At 44.5% G+C, this 22699-nt stretch overlaps 1 protein-coding gene across 4 annotated transcripts in view; it reads left to right on the forward strand.

Moving 5' to 3' along the window:
• The window catches only part of ERO1B (endoplasmic reticulum oxidoreductase 1 beta), a 281408-nt gene that overhangs the window by 72497 nt on the left and 186212 nt on the right, over positions 1-22699 (forward strand). For all 4 annotated transcript variants that reach the window (XM_029593832.1, XM_029593830.1, XM_029593833.1 and 1 more), the window contains exons 3-4: positions 4079-4162; positions 17603-17644. In XM_029593832.1, the coding sequence (XP_029449692.1) occupies positions 4079-4162; positions 17603-17644 (126 nt within the window). The remainder of the gene's footprint in view (positions 1-4078; positions 4163-17602; positions 17645-22699) is intronic.

A 22699-nucleotide genomic window follows, 5' to 3' on the forward strand; every position in this document is an offset into this window, starting at 1 on the left:
TTTAAATTGGAAAATAATTTTTCTGGTAGCAATTAAATTGGCTAGAAGTGTGAGTAAATTGCAAGCATTTGTTTACTATCCACCATATCTGCAATTCTTCTATGACAGTGGTCCTAAGAGCTCACCTGAAATTCTTACCAAAGGTGATATTAGCATTTCACTTTCCAATTGGCTATCCTCATGCATACAATACTGCTACCAGTCCGTCTATACCATTGCAATACCCCGTATGAGCATACCAGGTATGGGCTACGGCAGCTTCAGTAGCAATCTACACAACTACGAGTTCAAGAGATCTGCAAAGCAGCTACCTGGTCTTCTGTTCATACCTTCACTTCCCATTACTGACTGGACAAGTTAACAGCAGAAGATGATTCGCTAGGAATAGCAGTACTAAACCAATTCTCCTTCAGATGATTGTAGTCCACAGAGGAGACTGGGTTGTTACAACCCCCCCCCCCCCCCCCCCAAAAACAAACAAACCACTGGCTTCTATACAATGGCCTCAAACCTAACAGCTTAGGACTCCCCATGAAGCATGGATAAAAGCAAGTTTGCTCACTAACGGGTCGATACAGTATCGTTCGGTCGAAGATTGCCCGTCTGTAACGTGCTTGGAGCGCACAATTCGGGCGCGTAAGGCGATCCAGCGATACAGTCTCCAGTGTTTCTGCTCTCCTCCCTGGACAACTTCTCAAACAACTGGACTTATCACTGCTTGGAAAAGAATGGAGGAGCCTTCTGTAGCTATTCTTCGCATGAAAACTGCCGCACATGCCCTGTAGGGCAAAGGTTTTGTATCTCAGAGACAGCTGTGTGCCTAGTGTGCCATTCAATGACATCACCCATGAAGCATGACTAATTCATCCTGCTATCTACAGAAAACACCATTTATGGTAAACAAACTTGTTTTTTTGGCTCTTATTTGAAAATTTAGAATCCAACCCATTACTGTTCATTTTGAATTCTTAAAAAAAAATAAAATAAAAACTTTAAAAAAAACCAGAGGCTTATTTTCAACAAATTTTGCCCATTGGCACTATTTTTTCTGTTTGTATTTTACCTTTTGTCATTAAAGGCAACCTGTATCTAGGGATTTCTCATCTGTGGGGACTTCATATCATGCTTGACTTTGAGGAAAGCAACAGTTGCTTACCTGTAACATATGTTCTCAGAAGACAGCTGGATATGTATGTGCAGAACTCACCTGTCTCCCGTTGGAGTTGGTTTCTGTAGAGACTCTGTGTGACATTGCTGAAGGATTGTATGCAAATGCATAGTGGAATCTGTCAAAAGCTTCTGGAAGTTATGAAGTGTAACTTTACCAACTCAGGCTCAGTTGGATGACTTCATCCAGCTCTAATGACTTAAATCCTGCTGTCCTCTGGACACTGTTGCAGGTAGGCAACTTTTCATTTTTTGGTCTGATCTGCAGCAGAACTCCCAAGGCATAGATTCATAAGCAGTCAGACATTTGGAAATTTTAAGTTCATGTAAGTCACTAGCATATCAAATTAAACCAATGAAACTACTTAAAACCTTTGCATATAAAATCACAATAATGGGAGAGAGAGAAACTATAATACAAATGAAATTCTGTACTGTTTTGTTTTTTTGTTTTTGTTTTTTTTTGCAAGCTGTAGTAATACTGATGACATTGAGGAAAAGAATCCAATATTGGAATACGAAAAAACAAAAATAAGGCAAAGTTTTCACCATAGTTAAGAATTCTTCAAGAAACTGTGTACTCTTAAGGAACAACTATTAAAATTAAAATTGGAGAATTGAAACTATACATCCCACCCCCAGCTGCTACCCTCTTCTCCCCCTCCAAAAAAAAAGAGGTTCCCAAAAAAAAAAAAATACTAATGTTTTTATTCAATTAGTATTTACTGACTAGAAATGCTAGAAGATAATTATAAGAGTAATGAAGAGAGGCCTATGCCGAGTTCAAGAAATGCCATAGCATTTAATGGAAACTTCACAGACAATTTCAAGATTCAAGAAACAGGCAAGTGTGACTTAGAAAACGTTTTAGTATCTTTAAGATGCTAAAACTTTTTATTTCAAGTTTAGTCTGGTCTAGGATTCTAAATAAAGTTGTTACTTTTTTAGAGTTTAGATTCCCACTTCAGAACTTCACTATTAACTGCTCACCTACTACTAAGGCTGTTCAGATTGTTCTGAAATCTGCTTGATGGAAAAGATTTTAATTAGAAAATTTGGGGAGGTCATTGCTTTAAATGAATTTATTTTTTTCATAGTTTAAAACTGAAAATATAAAAATGTGCATTTTAAGTCATTTTAACATGTTGATGGATTGAAACATTAAAATCATAATAGATGAGATCATGCTTTGGGGATGTTAGCCCTTGGCATTTGTTTGCATGTAATTGTGATGTCATAAGCAAATCTCATCTTTTCATTAATGATTAGTTTTTGCTTTGAGCCCTTTACTCCATTTAAAATCAGATGTTCAGCTTTTGTCATTACATCAAAAGAAAGCTAAACTTCACCTGTAATTCTTTCAACTTCTGTGACCGAATGTAACTATGTAAAATACATCTGTGGTAACATGGGTGCTAGCAGCTTGGGAAACAGCCAGGAAGAATGAGGCAACAAACTCTGGCTGTTTCCTTTTAAGTAATTTATTTACAGTGCATCATTTTGCCTGCCTTCTTTGCTTTGCATTTTGCTTTCACATAAGAACATATATGTATGTATATATGTATATGTTCTTATGTGAAAGCAAAATGCAAAGCAAAGAAGGCAGGCAAAATGATGCAGCTCACCTTAAAATTCAGGTAGCACAGAGTCATTAAACTTAGCTGGTCTTCTCATAGTGTGGGTTCCTGCTTGCTCCTCGGGCCTAACTCTTTTGGGCCCTGACTTCTTATAATATAGTGAGGAAAGCCTCCCTTCTCCCAGAATCCCTTGCAGAGTTGACCCTTAAGGAGGACTGGGCTAGATAGTTGTGGCTGGTCCCTTAAGATGGTATGTGGGAGTTTTTGGCATACTCCCTCACAACAACATAGAAATGGAATTTATTTTGATATTTAAATATCAAGAAGTACTTCCCTGCTTTTTTTTTTTCTCTCTCTAAAGCATTATATTGTATTGTAGTTGGAGCAGGGATCCACTGACCCAAGCCATGAAAGTTTGAAAATTTTGACATGTGAAGGTTCACTGGCATTTAATTAGTACTTCATGAAAACTTTAGGTCAACAGTTGCAGCAATGAGTACTGCAGTGAAGCTGTGGAAATAAGTTAATGAGGAGCCATGGTCCACCATTTCAGATGTAGCTGAAAAGCACTCAGGGTGAGCAAGAATAATGGTGGAAGTACCTGCTTTTGGTGAGGGTGTATGGAAGGGTTTAGGGGCCTGAAACCTTTTTGCTCATCAGGGGAGTGGTGACTGGAATGGAACACCCCCATGCTAACCAGCTTTTGCACTTTGAGCTGATTAGTGTTGGAATTTCAAGATATGGCACACACCCATTAAAAGGCTCATGCTCCTTTTAGCTTAGTGAAGTGCTGATTTTAGAAAAATGTTACGGTGTATGCTAAAAGAATTTACTATATTCTTTGATTCAGCTGCTGTATCTACATAAAACTGAAAAATTGCTTAATATACAAAAATTATACATTCATAAAACGGAAGCCAGACAAATACATTAGCAAGGGGCTCCATGAGAGGCATCCTGAAACTTTAATATATTTTATCTTCCACTCATAATTTTCTCACAGTTAGTAAATGTCAGCTCACTGGCTTAATAGCCAGATAACCTGTTCTAACTTACTCTTGAGAGAAGTAATTGCTGAAATCCTATCATCCTATTGTTTTGCTCAGTTAGTAAACTTTGGTGTCGTCAGCTACCTGTTATTGTTTTGTGTTAAAATATGGTACAAACAAATCTTCTAAAATCTTTCTTTGCCAGGATGCTGGGCTTGATGGACCCTTGGTCTGACCCAGCATGGTAGTTTCTTATGTTCTAATCATTTTGCTAGCAATATTTTACTTGTGATGAAGTAAAACAGTCCATGTGCATTCTGGTATGTTCTTTTTTTTTCTTTTTAGGCTAACCTGAAGAGACCGTGTCCTTTTTGGGCAGAAGACGGGCATTGTTCCATTAAAGATTGCCATGTAGAGCCTTGCCCTGAGGTATGGATTAATTAAAGTGATAAAGCGGTTTTCTTTCCTTTTAAAATACAAAGAAATAGGCCTAAATGATTAGTAGTTTCAGCAGGTTTCTTTACTGTATTTCAAACATTTTATTATGTGTATTAGGAAGTATACAAATGATGCACCCACCAAAATTGGCAAGGAAAAAAATAAAAACATCTTAAATATCATTTGAAATGAAAATGACTTTACAGCCCTGATTTAAAAAAAACCAAAAAAAAAACCCTCATCCCTCCCACTTCCACACAGGACACACCCCAAACGTAACTCTAATAGAAAGCAAATATAAAATATACACTCCCATAATAGTAGCACAAACAGTGACCAAATTATTAAAACCACATATACATAAATAAAAGGAGTCCAGGTTTTAAAAAAATGTGGCAACATATAGAGCAGCTATGTGGTTAACTTCTCCATGAGAAAATGTCCTAGGCTTTCTCCAGTTATTCCAACTGAGTAGGGGGGGAAGTTTCTTTTCCAGTTCTAGCCAAAATACTATCAACAATCATAAATAAAAAATGGCTTAGATGTCGTATATCCTTTGGCTGCGGGGTGGAGGGGGAACCTTGGATTTCTGATTCAAAGCAAACACTGAAATATTAAATAGTGCAAAAATTCAGGAATATTTAAAGTGACACCTTGTACATCTAACCAAAATTTTTGGATGTTGGGACAATACCACCATATGTTCAAAATCCCTCACCAGTGTATAATTTTGCTAACAGCATATTTATTTACTAAGGAATATTTAGGATTTGATACAGTATCCATTTTATTGGGGGGGGGGAAAGTATGTATTCTCACAGGACAAGCAGGATGGTAGTCCTCACATATGGGTGACATCTTCAGGATGGAGCCCAATCATGGAAAACTTTTGTCAAAGTTTCTAGAACTTTGCCTGGCACCTACTGGGCATGCCCAGCATAGCACCAACCCTGCATCCAGCAGGGGTCCCCCTTTAGTCTTTTTTTTTTTTTTTTTTACGCACAGCAGTAGATACGGGTTAAGGAGCTCTTTAGATATTCCTGACAAGAATTTTTCTCATGAAAATTTCAAAACTTTTATCCCACAGGGGTCCCCCTATCGATAACTTTACTCCGTGGTGGAACGGTAAGTTTGTTTTTTTTTTTTGTTTTTGTTTTTACCTGCTTGCGGTCGATTCACGTCAAGTTTTTCCCTCGCGGCCTACCGGCCATCGACCGCACCGTGACTAAATTTTGTCAAGGCCATCGCGTCTGTTTTCCATCGGTGCCCCGACTGCACTCGAACAACGTCCATCACTGACCCTCATACGGTCTGCGTGATGTGTTTGGGGTCTGACCATGATGTGCTAACTTGCACCAAATGTGCCCAAATGAAACCAAAAGGTCGCAAGGCTCGGCTGGAGAAGATGGAACTTCTCTTTCGGTCTAAAACCCCGACTCCATCGATAGCTTCGAAGTTGTCCGAACCAGTGCCGTCTACTTCGCGCCAGCACCATGAAATCGCTGCTGCCCGACCGGCTTCGACGACTCCACGGTTGTCGACTCCTTCTGTCTCCCTGCGGGAAAAGGACCGGGGAGATCATTGTGAAAAACGTCGACACAGCCATAAAAAAGCTCAGGCCACTGATACAGGCAAGCCCTTGGCATCGACGTCATGTGAGCCACTGACAAATCCCGTCCAGAAAAGGCCCCATCCTCTTCTGTGTCTGGGTCACTGAGGCGTTCCCCCACTTGGACAGGTGCCAGGAGCCGCGATTCCACTTTCACCGGTGGACCCTCTGGCTACGCCAGTGCTGCATCCTACTCCGGATCCGGGGCTCCACCCTCCAGGTTTCCGCGAGGAATTGGATCGGATGATTCAAGAGGCCATCGGAAAAGTACTCCAGGGGTTCAAACCTCCATCGGTGCCGGTTCCCAAGCCAGTCACCGACCCGATATTTATGGCTCTTGCACTGTTGCTGGCCAGAATGGACGCGTTAATTGGTGCCCTTCCACCGGTGGATCCGAGGGAACCGGTGGCCCAGATTCCTTCCACACCGATACACTTATCGTCAGATGAAGAAGAAACACAGATTTCCATTCCGCCTTCCGGAGTGCTGCCACAGACGCGTCCATCGATGTCGCTGATTCCATCGATGCCTTTGGTACTGTCGCCGATTCCATCTGTGCCTAGGCCTGGACCTTCAGGATTAGCACCGTTTCTCCCATCTGATGATCCCATGGGATCTGGTGACGAGCCTTATCATCCCTGGACTGATGACACATCCCAGGACACTACTGATCTACCTTCACAGCCCTCTCCTCCTGATGAAAGAAGACGTTCTCCTCAAGGACTTGTATTTCATTAATTTTATAAAGGAGATGTCAAACAATTCCATTTCAGCTTCAGACAGAAGAGGATTCCAGGCACAAGATGCTGGAAGTACTCCAGTTCATTGATGCTCCTAAGGGAAATCATGTCTATTCCAGTACATGAGATCCTTATTGATCTATTGAAAAGAAATTGGGAGCATCCAGGTTCTGTACCACCTGTCAATCGCAAGACAGATGCTACTTACTTAGTACAGTCTGCTCCTGGTTTTCAACGATCTTAGCTAGATCATCACTCAGTGGTTGTGGTGTCAGCCCAGAAAAGAGCAAGACTGTCCAAACCTCATTCTTCTATACCTCCAGGAAAAGAACAAAAGTCCCTGGATGCATTTGGCAGATGTATTTTTCATGGTTCAATGCTAATTTCTTGCATTGCTTCCTACCAATTATACATGACACAGTATAATAGGGACCTGTTCAAAAAGATACACAATTTTTCTGAATCTCTACTGGAACAGTTTCAAGACCAGCTTTATACCCTTGCTCAAAAAGGTCTAGATGCTGGTAAGCATGACGTCTGTGCTGCATACGACATCTTCGACACTGCCTCTAGAGTCTCTGCAGTAGGAATAAGTGCAAGAAGATGGGCCTGGCTCAAGTCTTCAGACCTCAGACCAGAAGTACAGGATAGGTTAGCTGACTTACCCTGTGCTGGTGATAATCTTTGCGGGGAAAAGATTCAAGAAACAGTGGCGCAGCTCAAGGACCACCATGAGACTCTCCGCCAACTCTCCTTAGTACCTTCTGATTACTCTTCTTCTTCCAAGAGATCTTTCAGAAGAGACTCCAAGAGGCCTGTGTACAGACAAGGAGAATATTACCCTTCGGCTTCCAGAGGTCATCCCTCCAGGCCTTACAAAAAAGGTCAATCCAGACAACCTCTGACCCAAAAGACACAGCTAGCCCCTCAGCCGGGCCCAGCATCCGGATTTTGACTCCTTCCTGGAGAGCAGTGCCCAGCCTCCTCTTCCTTCCGTACCCGTAGGAGGTCGATTGTGCCACTTCACCAGCATGTGGCACATGATCACGACAGATCAGTGGGTACTAGCTGTAGTGACTCAAGGTTGTCACCTCAACTTCCTCACCGTTCCACCGGATTCCCCACCTCAGCTGACGTGGGAAACATCTGACCATTCTCACCTTCTTGATCAGGAAGTTTCCATCCTCCTCGAGTCCCGGGTAATAGAACCAGTACCCTTTTCCCAGCAGAGCCAGGGATTCTAATCCCAAAAAAATCAGGTGGCGTTCGCCCAGTACTGGACCTTCGCACCTTAAACAAATACCTACAAAGAGAGAAGTTCAAGATGGTGACCTTGGGTTCTCTACTTCCCCTTCTGTAAAGGGAAGACTGGCTCTGCTTTCTAGATCTCCAGGACGCTTACACTCACATCTCAATCACTCCGTCACATCGCAGATTCCTGCGATTCCTGGTAGGCCCAAAGCACTTCCAGTATCGAGTGTTGCCATTCAGCCTAGCATCTGCCCCATGAGCCTTCACCAAGTGTCTCGTCATGGTAGCAGCCTATCTCAGGACTCAGTGTCCACGTCTACCCCTATCTCATCGCTTGGTTGATCAGGGCTCCCACTCATCAAACTGTACTGACATCCCTACGTCTCACTTTGCATACCCTGATCTCCCTAGGGTTCCTCATAAACTATCCGAAATCCGGGCTAGTTCCATCTCAAACCCTATCGTTCATAGGGACCAACTTGGACACTTTAAAAGCGAAAGCCTTCCAACCCCAGGATAGGGCTCTCACTCTCTCTTAAGAACATAAGAAAATGCCATACTGGGTCAGACCAAGGGTCCATCAAGCCCAGCATCCTGTTTCCAACAGTGGCCAATCCAGGCCATAAGAACCTGGCAAGTACCCAAACACTAAGTCTATTCCATGTTACCATTGCTAATGTCAGTGGCTATTCTCTAAGTGAACTTAATAGCAGGTAATGGACTTCTCCTCCAAGAACTTATCCAATCCTTTTTTAAACACGGCTATACTAACTGCACTGACCACATCCTCTGGTAACAAATTCCAGAGTTTAATTGTGCGTTGAGTAAAAAAGAACTTTCTCAGATTAGTTTTAAATGTGCCCCATGCTATCTTCATGGAGTGCCCCCTAGTCTTTCTACTATCCGAAAGAGTAAATAACTGATTCACATCTACCCGTTCTAGACCTCTCATGATTTTAAACACCTCTATCATATCCCCCCCTCAGTCTCTCTTCTCCAAGCTGAAAAGTCCTAACCTCCTTAGTCTTTCCTTGTAGGGAAGTTGTTCCATTCCCCTTATCATTTTAGTAGCCCTTCTCTGTACCTTCTCCATCGCAATTATATCTTTTTTGAGATGCGGCGACCAGAATTGTACACAGTATTCAAGGTGTGGTCTCACCGTGGAGCGATACAGAGGCATTATGACATTTTCCGTCTTATTCACCATTCCCTTTCTAATAATTCCCAGCATTCTTCTCTGGCCCAACTGCAGTCGCGACAACACTCAACTGCACGTCACTTTCTGATCTTACTGGGTCATATGGCCTCCTTGGTGCATGTCACTCTGGCCTGCCTTGCCATGAGAGTAATGCAGTGAACTCTAAAATCGCAGTGGATTCAGTCTTCTCAGTCAATGTCCACATCACCAATCAGCTCCGCTTATCGCTGGCTTGGTGGATAAACCAATACAATCTTCTTCAAGACCTTCCATTTCAGGTTGCAGACAACAGATGCCTCCAGCCTCGGCTGGGGTGCACATGTTGCAAACCTGCAAACTCAGGGCATCTGGTCTCCAGAGAAAGCTAAACACCAGATAAATTTCCTAGAGCTTCGTGCAATCAGATATGCTCTCAGGGTCTTTCAGGATTACCTCACAAACAAGGTCATCCTGATTCAGACAGAAAACCAGGTGGCCATGTGGAACATCAACAAGCAAGGGGGAACGAACTCTACCTCCTGTGTCAGGAAGCTGCACAGATATGAGCGGAGGCTTTTTCCCACTCGATGTGCCTCAGGGCCACCTTCTTACCGGGAGTGGACAATGTGTTGGCAGACAAGCTGAGTCGCACTTTTCAACCGCACGAGTGGTCCCTCAACCCCACAGTAGCGGACTCAATATTCCAACGCTGGGGTTACCCTCACATAGACCTCTTTGCATCAATCCACAACCGCAAAGTAGGAAACTTCTGCTCTCTCACTCGCAGCCAGCATTTACAGCCAAGGGACGCTTTCTCCCTCGCATGGACTAGCGGTCTCCTTTATGCATACCTTCCACTTCCACTCATTTCAAGGACTCTCATGAAGTTGCGAAAGGCCATGGAATTGATTATTCTGATAGCCTCTCACTGGCCACGCCAGGTATGGTTTCCAATACTTCAGGACCTATCAATTCGTGGGCACATTCCTCTGGGGAAGGACCCGCTTCTGATTACTCAAAATGACGGATGCCTACGTCACCCTAACCTCCAGGCCCTATCTCTGACTGCCTGGATGTTGGAAGGTTAATACTTCAAACTCTATACCTTTCAGAGCTGGTTTCCCGTGTCCTGGTAGCTTCACGAAAGCCTTCCACAAGAAAGTCTTATCGCTATAAATGGAACAGGTTTACGGTATGGTGTACTTCCATATACAATCGACCCCCTTCACTTGTTCCACAGCGAAGTTTCTTGACTATCTCTGGCACCTGTCAGGCCTGAAAACTTCCTCTATCAGTTTGCATGTCAATGCGGTGGCTGCCTTCCATAAAGGTGTCGGGGATGTCTCCATATCGGTACAACCCCTGGTAACATGCCTTTTGAGGGGCTTGTTGCACCTAAAACCTCAATTGCACCCTCCAGCCCCTTCTTGGGACCTTAACGTGGTATTGGGGCGGCTCATGAAACCGCCGTTTGAGCCTCTCCAATCCTGTGATCTCTATCTCACCTGGAAGGTGATTTTTCTCCTGGCGATCACATCCGCTCACAGAGTTAGTGAGTTGCAGGCCTTAGTCACTTACCCGCCTTACACTAAACTTCTGCATGACAGGGTAGTACTCCGCACTCACCCTAAGTTTTTGCCTAAGGTAGTATCGGAGTTTCATATTAATGAATCCATTATACTACCCACTTTCTTTCCCAGGCCCCATTCAAATCCAGGAGAACAGGCTCTGCATACTCTCGAATGTAAGCGTGCTCTAGCCTTCTACCTAGACCGTACAGCCGCCCACAGAAAGTCCACTCAATTGTTTGATTCTTTTGATACCATCAAATTGGGTAAACCTGTGGGAAAGCAGACCCTCTCCTCCTGGTTAGAGGACTGTATTTCCTTTTGCTATCAGCAGGCAGGCATTCCGCTCCAAGACTGTGTCAAGGCACACTATCAGGGCAATGGCGACCTCAGTAGCGCACCTCCACTCGGTGCCACTTACTGACATTGGTAAAGCTGCTACCTGGAGCTCTATCCATACCTTTGCAGCCCATTATTGCTTAGACAAGGCTGGCAGACAAGATTCCATCTTCAGCCAGTCTGTCCTACGCAACTTATTTGCCAATTGATGTACCAACATCCTTCCACCGACCCATCAACGTTCAGGATGCCCTTTTAACCAAATTTCCACCACAGTTGTTGTGCCTGTTGCACGTCTTTGGGTGCATTTGGTGCTTTGCTCGGGCATCCTCAGCTCGGTACTTGCCCATATGTGAGGACTAACATCTTGCTTGTCCTGTGAGAAAGCAGAGTTGCTTACCTGTAACAGGTGTTCTCACAGGACAGCAGGATGTTAGTCCTCACGAAACCCTCCCGCCAACCCGCAGTGTTGGGTTCGTTACGTTTCTTTTTTTTCGCATGTATTTTTACTATAAGATGAGACTGAAGGGGGACCCCTGCTGGATTCAGGGTTGGTGCTATGCTGGGCATGCCCAGTAGGTGCCAGTCAAAGTTCTAGAAACTTTGACAAAAGTTTTCCGTGATTGGACTCCATCCTGATGATGTCACCCATATGTGAGGACTAAAAACCTGCTGTCCTGTGAGAACACCTGTTACAAGTAAGCAACTCTTGCTTTTTCACCGGTACTTCCCACTCCAGAGTCCCCCGTTTTCAAGTCTGTTCCTCTGGCGTTCAGTAGGTATATTTTTTCGAGTTGTTGCTGTTGGTCCCCGGAAGTGCCCCCATTACGGACCCGCACAACATGTGCGTTCTCTGCCTGGGGCCTTCCCACAATGTTCATCTGTGCCCCAGTTGCACTCAGATGACCCCCCAAAAGCTGGCGGACCCGCCTGGATAAGATGGAGCACTTGTTCGGTTCCCGACAATCAGCTCCATCGACTCCAGCCCTGGGGACATCTAGCCAAGGAGATTGTTCTGACTCAGGGCTATCGCCCTCTGTGTCCTACCGCAATGAAAAAGGCACAGGGGATCGCCCCTTACCGGCATCCGGCCAATCCAAGCCCTCTGGATCATTTTCCTCTGTGCCGGAGAAGGACGAGCCAAGCACAGAGTGGAAACACCGGCACTGGTCATCACCACACGGTGCCGGCACTGATTACCTGAGGAGCACCAGCCTTGGCTTGAATCCCTTCCAAAGCAGCCATGAGGTGAGGAGGCTCCATACTCCTTCAGGCCCGGGAGCCCAGGGTGTTCCCCACCAAGCTTGGTGACGGGTACCGAACCTCCACGGAACTGTATGGAGGCCCTGGTTTCGCCCCATCTGCCTTCTCCCTCATCTGCGCTCGCTACACCTGAATTTTGGGAGGAGTTGGACCGCATGGTCCAGCAGGCATTGCTCGTGCCCCTACTGGAGAGGCTGGACGTGCTGCTTGGTGCCTTGCTGATGCAACTGGAGGTCCTCGGGTACCCCGTCCACCACTGGTTCCACCCTTTGATACTGTCCCAACTCTGGGATCCTCGGAGGAGGGAAGATCATGGCTCCGTGCCAGAGGTCTTGGGCCATCAGGTACCTCTGAGCCCCCAGTTCCACCGAGGCCCTCGATGCCGACACTGAACCCCCTGACAGGCCATAGATGCCAGTACCCCGAGACCCAAGATTCGCCTTCCTCCTTGACCCAAATGGGTCGGTGATGAGGAGGAGGCCCCTTATGACCCATGGGGCAATGATTCCTCAGAGTTTTCTCGGAGGAATCTCCCGTCAGAGCCTTCACCTCCGGACAAGAGACGTCGCTCGCCCCTGGAGGACTTGTTCTTTGTCAGTTTTGTTCGGGTGATGGCAGAAGCCGTCCTTGTTCAACTACTGACTGAAGAGGACGCCCGCCATAAAATGTTGGAAGTCCTGAAGGAGGTGATGGCTGTTCTGGTACATGAGGTCCTCCTTGAGCTCCTGTACCGGCTATGGGAGCACCCAAGCTCCGTCGCTCCAGTCAACTGGAAGATTGACGCCATTTTTTTAATACAACATGCCCTGGGCTTCCAGAAGAGCCAGCTTCAACACCAGTCCATGGTAGTGGCGTCAGCTCTGAAGAAGGCTAAACGGGCCCGCACTCACTCCTCTGCCCCTTCGGGGAAGTATCAAAGGGTCTTGGATGCCCTAGGCTGCAAATTCTTCCAGGGGACAATGCTCATTGCCCGAATAGCGGCGTATCAGTTGTACATGAATCAGGACAACTGTAACCTCTGGAAGCAAGTCCAGGTGCTCGCTGAAGATCTCCCACAGCAGTTCCAAGAAGGTTTGGAATCCATCGTGCAGAAGGGGTTCAAGACCAGCAAGCATGAAGTGCGAGCGGCCTACGACATATTTGAGACTGTGGCAAGGGTGTCAGCGGCTGGTATTAGCGCCCGGCACCGGACCTGGTTTAAGGCCTCACCTCCGCCCTGAAGTCCAGGAGAAGCGGGTCATCCTCCCGAACACAGGGGAAAACCTGGTCGGAGATAAGGTCCAGGACGCAGTGGCTCAGCTAAAGGACCACCACGAAACCCTGCACCAACTGTCCACCAGCACCTCGGACCCCTCCTTGACGACCCGTCAGGCACCGCATAGAGACCCAGGAAACCTTTCTATAGGCAGTGGGGATACTATCCTCCAGCCTCGCGAATTTGTACGGCTCAGGCTACCCCAAAATGCCATCCATGCCAGCAGCAGGTGCCTTAGGCCTAGCCTGCACCTCAGCCAGGCCCTGCAGTGGGATTTTGATTGGCACAGAGAGCAGCAGCCTAACCCCGGTGCCCATAGGTCCTGACCTACCGGTCGGGAGCCAGTTATGCCTGTTTGCAAACTGCTGGACTCCCATCACCACCAACCGATGGGTGTTAGCTCCGTTTCACGATGGTTATCACCTAAATCTTCCCAGCATCCTGCCAGACTCCCATCCCTCACCTGGGTTGGGGGCTCATGGAGCATGCAACAACTCTCAAGTTAGAACTCTCGGCCCTGTTGTGGTCAAAAGCAGTCGAACCGGATCCCCGTGCCCAACAAGGCTGGGGGTTCAATTCCAGGTATTTTCTCATTCCAAAGAGAACAGGCAGCCTCAGTCCCATCCTCTACCTTCGAGCCTTAAAAAGTTCCTGAGGCAGAGTGGTTCAAGATGTTCTCATTGGGCACCTTAATCCCACGTCTTCATCAGGGGGATTGGCTCTGCCCTCTCGATTTGCAGGACGCCTACGCACACATCGCCATATTTCCACCTCATTGGAAATTACTGCGCTTCGTGGTAGGCCAGCAGCATTTTCAATATAGGGTCCTACCCTTCGGCCTTGCTTCCGTGCCCTGGGTCTTCACCAAGGGCTTGGTAGTGGTGGGGGCACATCTGCGCTGAAAGAGAGTGCATGTGTTCCCATATCTGGACGACTGGCTCATCAGGAGTTCCTCGAGGGAGGGAGCCCTCTGGGCCCTGCACTCGACAGGTGGAGTACTCCAGTCACTGGGGTTTCTTGTCAGTTATCCAAAATCCCAGCTGACGCTGTCCCAGCAGATCAGCTTCATTGGAGCAGACCTGGACACCACAGTGACCAGGGCATTCCTCCCTAGCAATCAGGTGGCAACACTGGTGGGGCTGGCCTGGTCCATTTGTTGCCAACAGACGGCCTCTGCTCGCCTGTTTATGCGGCTGCTGTGCCACATGGCGTCTGTGCACATCACCCCGATGGCTCGCCTGGCAATGAGAATGACTCAGTGGACCTTGCGTTCCTGGTGGCACCAAGCCTCTCAGGACCTCTCCGTGCTGGTCCAGATAACCGAGCCACTCCAGGTCTCCCTCTCCTGGTGGGCACAAGAAGCCAACCTGAGGAAGGGGGACTTCCATTTCAGACCCTTCCTACTCAGGTGAACCTTACCACAGATACCTCCAACATAGGCTGGAACTCCGGGTGATGCGGTATGCCCTCTATGCATTCCAAGATCGCCTGTCTCACAGGGTTGTCTTGATACAGACGGACAACCAAGTGGCCATGTGGTAAGTGAGCAAACGGGAGGCACAGGCTCCTATCGCCTCTGTCAAGAAGCAGCACAGATTTGGGCCTGGGCCCTGTCACGGGGCATGCTCCTACGAGCAGTATACCTGGCAGGGATGGAGAATGTGGGTAGTGGACTGCCTCAGTTGTACATTCCACCCCCACAAGGGGTCCTTCAACCCCTCCGTGGCGGACAAAATCTTCCGTGAGTGGGGTCTGTCGGATGTGGATCTCTTCGTGTCCCCTCTGAACCACAAAGTGAGTCACTTCTACTCCTTGTACAGGGAGGACAGAGAACCAGCCATGGATTCCTTCGCCCAGTCCTGGAGGGCAGGTCTCCTATACACACATCCTCTGATTCCACTCATAGGCAAGACCCTTGTTAAGCTTTGACAGGACAGAGGCTCCATGATCCTGATAGTCCCGCATTGGCCGCTACAGGTCTGGTTTCTGATCCTGCGCGACCGGTCTTTCCAGGAGCCCATATGTCTGAGCACCTCTCCCAACCTCATCACACAGGATCAGGGCAGGCTGTGCCACCTGAACCTCTGGTCGTTGGCCCTCACAGCCTGGATGTTGAAAGGCTAGTGTTATAGCCCCTCAACCTTTGACAACATCTCACAAGTCCTAGTAGCTTCTCGTAAGCCTTCCACACAGAAGTCCTACCGATTGAAGTGGAGGAGGTTCTCGGTCTGGTGTGTGGAGCAGAGCCTCAACCCTTTCACCTGTCCCACGCCTCAGCTCCTGAACTATCTCTGGTGTCTCTGAGTTGTGGTTGAAGACTACTTCGATCCGGGTCCACCTGAGTGCCATCAGCACCTACCACTGATGAGTGGGGTGACACTCCAATCTCAGTGCAGCCCTTAGTGGGGCGTTTCATGAGAGGCTTACTTCAATTGAAGCCTCCACTGCGTCCTCCTGTTAGGGCCTGGGACCTCAATCTAGTGCTAGCATGGCTCATGCTGTGTCCGTTTGAGCCTATGCTTTCCTGTGAGTTCAGACATCTCTCATGGAAGGTTCTCTTCCTGGTGGCAACTATTTCTGCTCACAGGGTCTGTGAATTGAAGACCCTGGTGACCTATCCGCCTTATACGAGGTTCTTCCACGACACGGTGGTGTTGCGCACTCACCCTAAATTCCTGCCTAAGGTGGTGACTGACTTCCATCTGAATCAGTCCATTGTATTGCCCACCTTCTTTCCGAGGCCACACTTCCACCAAGGTGAGCGGGTTTTGCACACCTTGGACTGCAAGCGTGCTTTCGCTTTTTATCTGGAGTGCACTGCAACTCACAGGCAGTCCACCCAACTCTTCGTCTCTTTTTTTGACAAAAATAGACTTGGGGTTTCGGTGGGCAAGCAAATTCTCTCCAGTTGATTGGCGGACTGTAATGCTTTCTGCTATGAGCAAGCGGGCCTTCCACTCAGAGGCCGAGTAACAGCACACTCAGTGAGGGCCAAGGCAGCATCTGTGGCCCACTTCTGTACAGTCCCTATTGCTGAAATCTGAAAGGCCACAACGTGGCGTTCCCTCCACATGTTCGCAGTCCACTACTGTCTATAAAGGATGGTCAACAGGACAGCGTCTTTGACCAGTCTGTCCTCTATAACCTGTTCCAAGTATGAGAGCCCAACACTCCCTATCTAGGACCCAATATGTGGTTCAGACTGCCTCCCGTTGTTGCCAACAGCATCCCTGTTGTTGTGTCTGTTGGCAACATGTGCCCCTGGAACAAGTGTGTTCCAGGGGCAGCCTGCAGCTTGATATTCACCCATCTGTGAGGACTACCATCCTGCTTGTCGTGGGAGAAAAGTGAGTTGCTTACCTGTAACAGGTGTTCTCCCAGGACAGCAGGATGTTAGTCCTCAGGAAGCCTACCCGCCACCCCGCGGAGTTGGGTTCATCTGCGTTTTTTGTTTTATTTTTCGCTCGTCTTTTATGCTTTGATACGAGACTGAAGGGGAACCCTGCATGGCAGTGGGGTTACTGGCATGCTGGGCATGATCAGTGTGCCAGTCAAACTTTCTAGAAGCTTTGACAAAAGTATTCCATGCTAGGCTCCATCTGATGTCATCAATCTGTGAGGACTAACATCCTGCTGTCTTGGGAGAACACCTGTTCAGGTAAGCAACTCTGTTTTCTATTTCTTAATTCAAGAGTTGAACATATTGACTAGTTACATAAGAACATAAGATTTGCCATCAAGTCCATCAAGCCAAGTATCCTGTTTCCAACAATGGCCAAGCCAGGTCACAAGTACCTGGCAGGATTCCAAGGAGTAGATAGATTCCAAGCTGCTTATCCCAAGAATAAGCAGTGGATATCTGCACCTCCACCTTAATAAAGGTTTATGGACCTTTCCTTCAAGAATTTGTCCAAATCGTTTTTAAACATAGCTACACTAATAGCTTTCACCACATCTTCTGGGAATGAATTACAGAGCTTAATTATGCGTTGAGTTAAAAAATATTTTCTCTTAATAGTTTTAAGTGTATTATTAGTAACTTCATTGTGTCTCTTAGTCTTTGTTACAAATGATTTGGTAACTTCAGAGCAGCAATTTCTAATGCATTAAATGGTCACTATATTATAACAAAGGGTTTCTTTAAAGGTCAACTTGATTGTTACAACTGAAGACTATTGTGTCTTGTGAATATGATTGACTGCTTTTATTTTATTATTTTTTTTTTTTAGAGTAAGATTCCAGTAGGAATTAAAGCTGGGAATTACAATAAAGTAAGTTTTTGATTGTTTTCTATTTTCATTTTTGTTCTTTATTTTAGATTTCCTGTATTTTGATGTTTTGGCCTTGTCAGTTGAGAATTAGCAGTTAGAAGCCATTTTATGGAGTTTTTCTCAGTCTGAGAAAATCTGTTAGTTAAATCTTTTCAGCTTTGGAGTTAATGTGATAAAGCCCATGTTAAAATTGGAGTTAAATATTAACATGGGTTTTGATTAGTGCTGGTGATGTAAAAAAAAAAAAAAAAAAAAGGGGGGTGGGGGGTCTCAGTGGGATGCAGTAAGCTAATGTCATGCAAATGCCCCATGAGTTTAAAAAAAAAAAAAAGTGCTCGAAGTAAAATGCTTGCTTTTTTTTTTATATTTGCTTGCCCATGGAATTGCAAATCTATGCTAGAGCTGGGTGAGTCCTCACTCCCTCCCAGAGCAGAATGGGCCAAGCAAGTCCAAGGAGCAGAGTGGCCAGGCCGGGCTCAGGTTAGATCAATTTGGGCTTGAGTTGGGTCAGTGGAATTAATCCTCCCTCCTTTCCTAAACCCCCATTTTCACCTATAAAAAAAAAAAAAAATAAAATAATTGGCTCATCCGGAATCCACTCCTACCCATTTTCACTACCTGAGCTGTCCAAAGTCACCCCCACTCCTAGGCAGCCCCAGCCAGAGAGACACTACCTCCTCCAGCAGAGCTGCTTGCTCACTGATAGCAGATTGTCCTTCCTCTGTCCATGAAATGACCAGTCCCCTTACAGAATCCTGAAAGTACAACCTTCTCACACTAGAGAGACCAGTGGGCAGACAGTGAAGGAGCGAATAAACTAATATTAAGGTGAAAGTCAGGGTTTGGGAAGGGAGGGAGGACTCACCCTACCAACCTGACCTTGTTACCTGCCTTCTGTCTACCTCGGGAAGTTTAACTTCTGGTCAGAAACAGGTGTTAAACTGCCTATGGTAAATGGAGGTGCACTAGGCAGCCTAACTACTAGCATGCCTCCTTGTATTGCAAGGTAATAGCTTAATAAGGCTTAATATCTTCAATTTGAATCAGGCACGCTAAGCTTACCTTGGCTTTTTAGGTACAAAAACCCATATAACATATCTGGACATGGTTAGTGCCAAAAAACTCGTATTAAAACTGGAGTAAAATCCTGTGGTAAGCACAGCATGGCTTATTACATTGGCCCCTTTATTTATAACCATAATAAAACTTAATTGCCTATGCAGTCATAATTCACCATACCAGGACCTAGGATGTTTGAGTAAACATTTTTCTCCGAGGACAAGCAGGATGTCAATCCTCCCACTTGGGTGACATCATCGGATAGAACCCGGCCTGGAACTTTGATCTCAAAGATTCTACAGCTTTCAAACATGACCTACTGGTCATGTGCAGCTGTGGTTATTACCCTGCTCCCTAGGCAGGGGTCCCTCAGTCCACGGACCTGTGTGGTCGTGGGAGCTGTGTGCTCACTGTATTCAGCTTTGCTCTCTCCTCAGTTTTTATTGTGATTTTTTTTCTGGAGCTTTTTTTTCCACCGTAGATAAGCAGCATGAATTAGCCATGCTGTCTGGGACGTCCTCCGTTCCTGTAGGTGGCAGAACTCTCAAAGTAAAGAGCAGAGTCTTGGTGTAGTGTATGCCTGCTTGGCAGTTCCCTCAGTCCGTTTTTTTTCCACGAACCTGACAGCACACGGAGCTCTTCTGTCTCCTCAGATTTTCTGAAGTTTAAAAAAAAAAAAAAAAGGTGTTTTTTCGTGCCTCGAATTGCTGTAGTTATTCTTAACTACAACTACACCGGCTATTTCATCGGTTTATAGAAAATGCCGCAACCACCGCGATTTAAACTCTGTCAATGCGGGAAGATCATGACCATTACAGACACATACTTGCTGCTACATTTTCCTGGGACCAAATTACGATCAGGCTAATTACAGGGACTGCGGCCACGTGTCCCCATGTGCCCAGAGGCAGAGAACAGCTAGGATCCAAAAATTAAGAGGCTGCTTTGGGGTCTTATGCCCCCTCAGAGTCAAATTTTCTGGCAACTTAATCATATATCACACACCAATCAATGTCCATTAACATAGTGACATATATATCATATCAATATTTATTTATTGCAAAATTCCACAATACAAAAGTCAAAAGAGTTTACCACATAACCCCAAGGAAATATCATTTAAAAATACCCACACCCACACATTCTATATCCCACACTTTTAATCATACACATTCATATCACATTCATTCTACAACTCACTCGCATCTACTCATATTAAAATCATTCCACATTTTTAACATTAATCTAAATCTTTTCACACTATTCTGTAAACAATTTAAATACAATTTGTTTTATAAGCAGGGAAAATTCTATTATACAAATTTTTCTTCGCTCAAAGAACGAAAATCTTTGCATCTTTCTTCATCTTCTCGACATGTTTCACCTTCTCACAGTCTTCTTCGGGAGAACTTCTAAGGAATCTCCTACTGCTCATATATCCTCAAAATATATCCAATGGGTTTTTCATCTATAACATTCCATAAATATGAATTAATACTTTCCAAAATATATTAACCCCCCAACACCCTTCAATTTTTACTTTTAAATATTCACATTCTCTATACCTGAACGTCCCCACAAAGCTTCCTTCGGTCGTGCAGTCAGATAATCTCCAACTCTTACTTCACAGCATCTTTCCAACACAATCATATAGAACACCTCATCCTATATCTAAAGCAAATAGAATCAAGGTAACAACTAGAAAAACCTTCATTTAATTAAAACTTTAAACCTGCATGATAAACAAAAGGAAACCTCACCTTCTTTACTTTTCAGCGAAAACGCCACCTTCACAGCTCAAAAAACTGCCACCATCATTGAGTATGCCAAATAGGTTGAATATTATAAGAGATATATATATATATTTGAATGTATATGTTTATTTGGACATGATATTTATGTTTCTTTGTAGTGATGAAGAAAAACTTAATAAAGTATAAATTTAAAAAAAAAACAAAAAAACTGCCACCATCAAGCAACTCAGCGGAAGTACCTCACCTGCCTCTCCCTATCCTTTTAAATTCCTCCGTACCAATCAAAAAGGTTTATTTAAAAAATCTCCTCCCTTTTCCGCTCCCCACTTTTACTGAATCATACCTTTCACTGAAATGCCTTAAACTAGGCTATTCTTTCTTTTTCACTCACTTCTACTTTTCTATTCTTTTAGAGAACCATCTTTCACCACCAATCCTTCCATATCGTTCTACCCTCGCACAAAATGTCAAAGAGCTTAATGAAAATCACAAACCACTCTATTCAGCCATTTTAACTTCCAAAGACCGCATAAAGGAGCAGAGATGGATTTTTTCATTGGGAACATTGTGGCCCAGGGGGTTAAATGACAAGATTGATTGGACAAGTGTGTCTTTGAATTTTATGCGGTCTTTGGAAAATTGATTTTGCACGATTTAAATAAGACAGAACAAGAAAACCAGACAAAAAAAAGATATTATAACATGTCAATTAAAGAAAATAACGCTTTGTCCACGGTTGCAAAAGACAACAATATAGTAATAAAACCAGCTGATAAAGGTGGGTGTATAGTCCTAATGGATAGATGTGATTACATCAAGGAAATAGCTCGTCAATTGTCCGACCACAATTTTTATGAGAAAATGGACAAAGATCCATCATCATGTCTTAAAACAGACATTGACAATTTATCCACGGCTAAAGAAGCGGGTTTTCTTACGAAAAAAGAATTTGATTTTTTAACAGTCAAACATACTGTTATACCTACAATCTACATCTTACCAAAAATCCACAAATCAGTTACACATCCTCCAGGTAGGCCTATCATTTCTGCCAATGGTTCGCTCCTTGAACCTCTTGCCATTTTTTTAGATACATTTTTAAAACCACAAGTACACAAGATCCCGTCATATATCAAAGATTCCACACATTTTATTAATCTTTTAAATGATTTTAATGACTTAGGTGACGATATTTTAATGGTAACAATGGACATCGAGTCATTGTATACCAACATCCCACAGGACGCAGCATTGGACATTGTTTTAAACCTAGTTTTACAACACAATTCTCATTCAAGAATACCGAACCAATTTTTAATAGAATTAGCGGAGTTTCCTTTAAAGTTTAATTTTTTTGCTTTTAATCACGGATTTTACAAACAGACCAAAGGGGTAGTCATGGGCTCTCCCATGGCTCCATCCATTGCAAACTTGTACGTTGCGAGATTTGAAGAACTATGTTTAAGTGAACATGAATACAAATCCAATATACTATTTTGGAAACGTTACATAGACGATATTTTTGTGATATGGAAGGGCAGTTTGGAGTCATTACAGCTTTTTCATACTTGGCTCAACAGTTTGGATTGTAATTTGCATTTTAGTCTCGTTTTTAGTTCTGATCAGATTTTATTTTTAGATATTTTAGTTTCTTTTAGTAATGGATCTTTTTTTACCGACATTTACAGAAAACCCACAGATACCAACAAACTATTACATTATGATTGTTGTCATAATAAATCATTGCAAAAAAATCTGCCTTCAAAATTTTTAAGACTCAAAAGAATTTGTGGAAATGAAGAAACTTTTTATAAAAGATCAAAAGAGATGTCAGGTTTGTTCAAAAAAGTTATCCCAAAAAACACATTACTGCAAGTTTTCTGAAAGCTTCTAATATGGAGAGAAAGACACTATTACAGTATCAAGAGAAAAAACGCAATGAACGTATAGTGTGTCCTCTCACATATACGTATATGTCCTTCCATGTTACTAATATTCTAAAAAAACACTGGTCAATACTACAAATGTTACCATGCTTTGAAGGCAAAAATTTAATGATTGCCAATAAAAGAGAGAAGAATATCAAAGAATATATTTCTCCCTCCGCTTTACCTGTCACGTCCAAAAGATATTAGGCCATCGTCCTTGTGGCAATTGCTCCATATGTGGTATGAATTTGAAAACAGATATTTTGACAATTCCAGGTCACAATAAACAATTTAAATTGAGAAATTTCACAAAT

This window comes from Rhinatrema bivittatum, chromosome 3, assembly GCF_901001135.1.
Source record: "Rhinatrema bivittatum chromosome 3, aRhiBiv1.1, whole genome shotgun sequence".
In the NCBI taxonomy this organism is placed as follows: Eukaryota; Metazoa; Chordata; class Amphibia; order Gymnophiona; family Rhinatrematidae; genus Rhinatrema; species Rhinatrema bivittatum.